General features: G+C 39.0%; 1 protein-coding gene across 3 annotated transcripts in view; it reads right to left on the bottom strand.

Moving 5' to 3' along the window:
- Positions 1-614: 614 nt before the first annotated feature.
- LOC108565322 (solute carrier family 12 member 4) overlaps positions 615-8,335 on the bottom strand; it is a 75,901-nt gene continuing 68,180 nt past the window's right edge. For 2 of the 3 annotated variants that reach the window (XM_017924725.1, XM_017924727.1), the window contains exons 2-15: positions 5,283-5,356; positions 4,780-5,223; positions 4,483-4,718; positions 4,206-4,384; positions 3,815-4,133; positions 3,242-3,754; positions 2,812-3,174; positions 2,342-2,750; positions 2,179-2,286; positions 1,991-2,044; positions 1,432-1,560; positions 1,231-1,364; positions 993-1,132; positions 615-918 (exon numbers count right to left, since the gene is read on the bottom strand). In XM_017924725.1, coding sequence (XP_017780214.1) covers positions 827-918; positions 993-1,132; positions 1,231-1,364; positions 1,432-1,560; positions 1,991-2,044; positions 2,179-2,286; positions 2,342-2,750; positions 2,812-3,174; positions 3,242-3,754; positions 3,815-4,133; positions 4,206-4,384; positions 4,483-4,718; positions 4,780-5,223; positions 5,283-5,356 — 3,194 coding nt within the window. In that variant the 3' untranslated portion in view covers positions 615-826. The remainder of the gene's footprint in view (positions 919-992; positions 1,133-1,230; positions 1,365-1,431; positions 1,561-1,990; positions 2,045-2,178; positions 2,287-2,341; positions 2,751-2,811; positions 3,175-3,241; positions 3,755-3,814; positions 4,134-4,205; positions 4,385-4,482; positions 4,719-4,779; positions 5,224-5,282; positions 5,357-8,335) is intronic. The other variant, XM_017924726.1, reaches the window with a different exon arrangement.

Raw genomic sequence — 8,335 nt, 5'->3', positions numbered from 1 at the left:
AATATAATTTTACTTTAATATTGCTCAATTATGTTATATATCAGTTGTTCATGTGTGTATATTTTTATGTATGTATATATACTTATATGTAAAATAACGAACGTTCTATAGAAATATGAAGTTTACTGTTTGAACAGAACTACTATGAACAGATATATATATTTTTTTATCATTGTATATAACAATTCGCTAATCTAAAATTTAAAAAAAATGTATACAGGTACACAACTGCATACATACATATATAAACATATACATATGCATGTATGTACATTTATACTATGTTAATTTTCCTACATAACACTGCATGCACTTGTTCGGTCCAGGCATGATGTAAGAAAAGTGAGCAGAGTTACCTTATATAAAGTATATTTTTCTTTCTTTTTTTTTGCCTTATGCTTCCTTCACTAATATCCTTTCATTTAACCAATTTTTGATTTGACACAATGTTAATGTTATTTTAATAATAGTTACAAAGGGTAGAATCACGTGGGTTGTGGGAGGATCGCGGAAGGATTATCGGGCGACTAGCATGCAGGACGCCCGAGCCTTCCCTCCGCTGTCGCCCTCGGAGCCCTATCTTCTTACATAATTATTAATATTGTTATTATGACTTTTTTTTTCTCTTTCTCTCTTTCTTTGTTGGTTTCTCATATATATGTATATAAACTATGACATTAAGAAGAATAAATAAGTATCCTTTGGTATGATCACTATCCGATAGGCGACATAACCTACTTTAGTTATTTATTTAATAAAATTGTTGTAGTATTTTCAACCACTCAAACCCGAAAAATGGGTCTGACAAACGTAACTAATCCACACTTTATGAATAAATGGTGATGACTTCTTGGCCGCCGCCGCGGACCATGAGCACTCGTTCCAATCCCTCAGTGAGTACTTCCAAGAACTCCATGTCTGCAAAACAATAAGAACAAAAGAAATAGTTGAGCGAGCTAGTGGAAAGCGAAGAGGTGGAATGAGTATCGTACAGTTTGACTCCCGTTCCATCTTAGTGTCCTTAGGTGGTCCTGGCAGGTTCAGGATGACTAGTTGAGCATCGTGCGAGCGACTCACAATCGCCTCGTTCAATTTAACAGCAGTGTGCATTCTACGCACGTTCCCTTCGTCGCTGTAATTACCACCGTGAAATTAGAAATGCCCATGGCATATGTACGATGGAATGAAAGAGAGAATGAAGGTGTATAGTGTATGTGTATATATATTTACGGCGTTATTGTGGCAGGATTCTTCTCGTCTTCTCCCTCGCTCTCCTTGGCGTCCGTTAGCGGCTCCTTCTCCGACGCGTCCTCCTTCTCTCTTATTGAATTCTCGCAATCACCGTTCACATCCACCGTTGGTACCTAAAAAAGGTGACCGGGTACAGATGAATTAGTTGAATTCATGATGCGGGACTACTGAAGATGTTACCTCGTTCGAAGGTTCGTCGTTCGGTTTCTTGTCTGCAGCATCAGCCGCGCCCTCCGAGCCTGGCTCTTGGAAACGCACTTTCGTTGTTTTGGCATCATTTTGATGATGTTGGTCTACAATGGACTGAACCTACACGCAAATATAGACGACGTTTATAAAGATGTTCTTTCAAAATCGCGATGACCATGAAACATCTAGATGGAGGGTGATTAGGTGACACATGAACAAAACCGAATAGGTAAAACGTATCTATAGATTTAGTCACACCTATTTAGCTTTACGATAAGTCGAGTGATTCTAAGATGATTGATAAAAAGTAAAAAAGTAAAACGGTTGCTATAGCTTCTATTCGCTTAGAAGTTGGAGTGTTATTAGCATTGTTTGTTTGTTTTATTTATGTTGTAGTTTGTTTTGTATATAAATTAAAAGAGGAAAAACTCTAGAAAGAAAAGAATAATAATAAATAAGAGGTTTGCCATTCGGATGTTCAACTCAATAAAACCATGCACAAAGTAATATACCATGAAATAGCTCTAGCGTAACACTGTTGGTGCGTTACCAGAGGCAGTTTTTCTTCCGCCGATACTTCATTGAAATCCACCAATGTCTGTACCTTGCATGTTAGAATTCATATTAAAAGATCACATCAAGACAATAGAGCCGAGGCCATTAAATACATATAGTAAAATTCACGTTTATATTAAGTATGTTGAGTGCATCACTCAGAAAATGAAAATCAAGACTTACCACTCCCAAACTTTCTTTTTTGTTGAGCCGTAGTTCTCGCAGCATCTGGTTGCGCTGCTCCATCATCAGGGTCCTCTCGTACGTGTAAGCCGAAATATCACTATCCAACTGAAACGAAATCCAATAAAACTTTGCAATTGTTTGCATTTATTTCTGATAATACCATCTCAACAACTTCAACCTCTGCCTCAATACGTAAGTGGTACAAAAACATTTTCAAATCCTTCTTCATCTGTATAGAGTTATCTTCCATCTGCGCCACGGTGAAGATGCGCATCTTGCAGTTCTTCCAGGTTCGATGTTGTTTCAGTAAGAAAGGCAATAACATCAGAAGTCCTCCATCGTGTACAATCCACCAAACGTCGATATTTCCTACCACCTTCTCCGATGAATCGGGGAAGAAGTTAATACCTTTCGGAACAAGCAATGCCATACGGGCAGAAGTCACGTTACGGACGGTCTGTAGAAAGACCTGCCATGTCCTGTTATTATCCTTTGATTGGCGCCAACCGTATGGCCATCCCAGTATTACTGTGTTCGGTTTCATACCACCGAGTCCGCTCGTTTGAATCCTGAACACCAACAAACATAAAACATGTAGGCCGTGTTTTGTTCGCTTATACATGCACTTACAGATGTGATAGTCCATCGGTGACATTGCGAGCAACTAAAATATCGACAAAGCCTTTGACGCGTTCCTCATCAACAGTTCTCCTCAGATTCTGCTTCGCTGCCATGGCTTCGCCGCATGCCCTAGTATAATCTCCGTTAATAACAGATGCACAAACCGTAAGCCCTTTGCCAGCTTTCAACTGGGAAGCAAACGCAAATAGCTTGCGATACTTTGGAACTAGATCGGAGGTTAATTTTACTAAAATAAGGATCTGTGGTCTCCAATTCTTGGTGTGCGGAGGACCTTCCTCGAGGCGCAGCAAAGAGAACCTTGCCGCCGATAATGCCAAACCCCGGATTCCATCACCCCATTCTTTCTCCGCGCTGAAAACCATCAAATCCAAACACATTGCAGTATTTCCAAAAACTTTTACCGATGTATATAACATACCCACGGTACTCGATGTATTTGTAGATTAAACCAGCCATACCCATCGCAATTAAAGCATAATACCAAGACGTCATGAACATAATCGCAATGCAAAGGGCAAGCCCGATGAAGGACAGTGACCAATGATAATACTTGAAGCGAGGTCTCCAGTTAGGTGTCCTGAGAAGAGTTTGCAGGGCGCAAGCCAGGTTTACAAATCCATAGCACATGAGGAAGAACATCGAAAGAAGTGGTGCTAGATAGTCGACGTTTCCGAGTAAAATACCGCACTGGCATATGAGGATAGTCAGAACCAGTGCTCTGGTCGGTTCACCTCTGCTAGATGATACAGCAAATGGTGATAGGAATGGAATGATTCCGTCCTTGGCAATAGCTTGTAAGAGTCGAGGTGCTCCAGTTAGCGATTGAAGACCAGCACCCAGAGTCGATAGGAATGAACCGATCAGAATTACCCACTGATTGGGCCAGGCTATATTCGCTACAACCAACTTTCCACCGATTGATACACCGAACCTGAAATGTTAACATAGAATAGACTAGTTGGATTACGTGAACTTCGTCTCGAGCACGTACTTGTCCCTGAGGAGCAGATTGTCAACGGTGCCGGCGAACAGAATCACGGTGGACAGGTAAACAATGGATGTCGTTAAAATTGCACAAATTGTTCCAATGGGAATGGACTTCTGTGCATCAGCCAAGTCGCCGGAGCGATTTGAACCTGCCATGATTCCGGTTACAGATGGGAAGAAAATTCCGATCAAGATCGTGAACGTAGCCGTGATATCAGCGGACACTTGATTGTACTCATCGCGACCTAAGTTCTCAATATCCTCAAGGTTTTTGCCCTGCGATATGAACTGTCCCAGTTCGAGGAAGCTGTCCTTGATGTTGTCTGAAATGGAAGAAAGGAGAAAAAAATATTGAAGTTAAGTGGACTCTCAAATCATCTGATGTTGTATAGTACCGAGGAGTACGCCGGATGATAAGCCCTTGATGCCTTGCACAATGGATACATTGTGAGATTCGTAATAAGGATCACAAGTGGTTGTATTACAGAATACTCGATGCAAAGCACCGCCTTCCGTTTTGTTGCACTCATTCAAGGATATGTCCTTCAGGAGACGCTTTCCAAGAACGCACATGCTGTATAAAAAATAATAATTAATTGATGATATTTTTCATTTTTTTGTCGTCGATTCAAAATGTCACTTTATGAATAATAGACTTAATTGAATACTAACTGCAGGTTATCGTTGCCGTTGATATTAACGAAGATACCGACGTATACGGCGATGATGGAGAATATAACGCAGGCCAAAGCAAGGGTGGCGAACTTGTTGACGAATTTGACACCGATAAAGACTATGGTACCCATCACAACAAGAAGGCCTGTCCCGTATACTCTGAAATTGTTATACATAGCGCTCGCATCTTTGGTGAAATCTCCGAATATCGAAAGGCTAGGTGCCATGTACGTCTAGACAAAGAAAATATCAATCATAGGATGTTCTAAGATCAGAAAAGACGTGATCACATACTAGGACAATCTCGACAGCACCCACAATGTACATGGCTGCTGCTAGCGTAGTCCCCGTGTAGAACAGCATCCCCACGGCTCCTCCGAACTCTGGGCCTAATGATCTGGATATCATGAAGTAGCTCCCCCCGCCCGGTACCACTCCATTAGTAGCAATGGCCGACATAGATATAGCAGTTAGCATGGTTACACAACAACAGCATAAAACAATCAGGAATCCTTGAACAGCACCAGCAGTACCAACGACCCACGTCAAACGAATAAAAAGAATCACTCCAAAGATGTTCTGGATGCACGGTAGGTACACCCCGATGAGGGTACCCATCCGAGCACCGCCACCTGCCGGTCTAGCATCTGGATCAGCAGATGCTGGTGGGATGGTATTGGAATAGTTTGCCAACGAGCTGATAAGCGTCGAGATCCGCGGTCTATCCTCCATCTCCTCCTGCACAAAACACATATATTAGTGGTACTTCTCATACACCAATCGAATCCGTATATTACCGAATAGAGGTAGAGATTCGTCTCATAGCCAGAGACCTTCTCAGAGACGAATGTCTGCTCGTCGGTGCCATCTCCTGAAACAGAAAGAAAACAGATTCGGAATAGTAAAATAGTCCATTTGCTCCAATTACGTGACCACAGACACGTGCTAACTATATCCATTTATTTGGTTGGTATCGATTTGGTAGCGAGGAAAGAGTAGAATAACAACTTTAAGAGGTTTTGTTTGTAGCCGAACGGGTAAACAAGAAAATAAGATATTAGCAAGTGAGATGTATGCATGCAGAGAAAAGAATAAAATAGAAATTGCTTCTGTGATCTCAAGAAAAGCACTTTCAATATTTGCACGACACGAGGACAAATATGACCTCGGCGCCTTTTAAGTAGACGGAAAAGTGCAAACATCTTCTAGCCCGCAGGGCAGGGTGTGCTCGGCGTCACTCCCAATGATATCACACTAAACAACCTCTGGAGCGGACGTCGTATGATATGGATTGCGATAGATAAGATCGGCTGCTAAGTTTAGAATCAATACTGTGACTTGTATTTTCCGACGATGTGCATTTGCGTGGGTGTGTTTGTCAGAAATTCGGATACGCTGCAGCCGCAATATTAATGACTTACAACCAAATTGGGAAAGTTAAAATTAATGGCAAATTGGCGTCGAAACTTAATCAGGACTAGGGTCGTCCTGACAGGAGATTACGACCGAATTCGTCTCGCGCCACGGCCAGCCACAAAGGTGGCAAATTGGCATCTTGGCCATCCCTGCTTTGGTGTGACTGGCCTCTAACAACCTTCCATTCAAATAGTAATTTGAAGTCGTAGCTAATTCCGATTCGAAATTACCTTATACCGACTTTCCTCAAATCTTTATAATCAGCATTTCAATCGAATATTCAAATTACAACAACTTTGAGAACATGACAGAGCTACGAACTTATTTAAACTTTCTTGAGAAATAGCATACAAATTTACATACGTCAATTTTGAATCAAATACATTCATATTTGAAAACTTCTCACACAATTTTATAACGTAATCATCAATAATATTTTTATTATTATAGTTAATAATGGTGGTTTGAGAACTGTTTAAAACTTTATACATTAAGTAGTAACCATAAATTATTTGACTTTCAAGACAAACCAAACAAGTCAATGACGTAATCTCAATCCCATTAAAGAAAAAACGGTTGCTCTTTACATTTATTGTTATTGTTATTTTGATAGGGGTCTTATAGGGAAACCAAATAGGATACGCCAAAACGGTCCAAGGTCGAAAACATTTTCGATACTTTCGAGAGTCAACCGTTTCAATAGGGCGTGAAATTGATTTCGCCCTGGGAGCCAAATACACTTGAGATGTGAATCGTGAGAGAGAAAAAAGAGCCGATACGATCTTACATAATTGAAGGGCTTTCTATGTCGTTGATTCCTATTATATTTTCGCTAGAGAAGGATTTCTGCGCAAAAGGCTGAACCAAGAAAAAAAAAGAACGATTTCACTTTAAACATGCAGGTGTTAAAATGTTCATCGTTCCCTTAATGTTTAGCCGAAGGATAAAATTTAACTAGATTTACATTTTAAATTATATAATCGACAATATGATAGAAAACAATAAAAGTTTTCTTTGGATTAATAGTTGTATCAATTAATATGCAATATTTGTCTACTGTTACAAGATGAGTAACATCATTAAGCTCGGAGCTCTTATTGTTGTTGTTGTAGAAAAGAAAAATATATTCAGACTGAGATCGGGGTCGAGTAGGAATCGAAGGATCTCTCTTTTATATCATATTATTCTCCATCTCGAACTTGAAGTGTTCGTTACGCAAACCCATAAAACTTAAGGGCTGTCCAGAGGAATAAAGATGATCCCATCGTAAAATCCCTCTCGCACTTCGCCGACGTCGACTGCAAACTTAAACACTGGAAATCCACAAATCACGTCATTAACCGAACGAGAATCAAAACAGATGCTCTCATGGGGGTATCGGATTTTGCTACCCTGGGTTTTACTGGTGTCACAAACAAAGCGTTAATTAGTTCCAATCAGACAGTGGTGCTCCCATCGAACAGAATGCAAATAAACCATTTTGTAGAACAACGTTTCAGGACAAATCAGAATAGCAATTAGGATCGTTTTAATTAGAGCGCAATTACAGAAACAAACGATTGTCATTACGTAATAAAAAAAACGAAAACAGCAATATCGAAAACGAGTGGTGGCAATGAAAAATATACGAATTGTACTTGTAATCCCTCGTGTACGCACAGAATGTGCATTCATGTTTAATTAAATGAATGAACAATCGATGAATAATCCGCACGTTTTCGAATGACGAAATGAAACTCGATTTTCATGTATTAAATTCGTCCCGAAGGATTTACTGTTCACGTAATACTCAGTTTGCATTTATTTAAAATCACGACGAATAAACACGCGCTACTTTTTTTGAAAGCTTGGATTAATGAATTTATCTGATTATAAAATAATCCGTTTGATTTCCGCAGAATTTCGTAACAATGGACAATAATAATGATTAGTTCTTCGATTTACCTATATTTGATACAATACATTTCTTTCATTACAAAATAATCCGTTTGATTTCTGTAGAATTTCGTAACAATGAACAATAATATTAATATTTCAGTTCATCGAATTATTGTATTATGATTTCTGCATATTTGATCTCTGTATGTAATAAATTTTAAAATTTTATGTAGTATGACATAAAAATATGTCACGTAACTGTCGGAATATTAACATCAATATATAAAAAATGAAATATGTGAGAATTCGGACAACAGCAATTTTGTTTTATTTGTTCTCTATTAATAATTCTTTATAGAAACTCATAAAATATAAAACTCGTTGTAGTTTCTGGATCAGTAACCATCAGACATTTTACGACATTCTCAATATGAACTTATGTAACAAAACAAAATCAATACCTCTGTCGACGCCCTAAATTAAGAATACAAAATAAGTTTTTACAATATTTGAATAAAATCAAATATTTTTTCTTGCCCCTAATTTTGTCTTTTTA

Source organism: Nicrophorus vespilloides, unplaced genomic scaffold, assembly GCF_001412225.1.
Source record: "Nicrophorus vespilloides isolate i.1.1-1 unplaced genomic scaffold, Nicve_v1.0, whole genome shotgun sequence".
Taxonomy (NCBI): Eukaryota; Metazoa; Arthropoda; class Insecta; order Coleoptera; family Silphidae; genus Nicrophorus; species Nicrophorus vespilloides.
The sequence above is the reverse complement of the archived record's forward strand: the minus strand, read 5'-3'. Positions and strand labels throughout refer to the sequence as shown.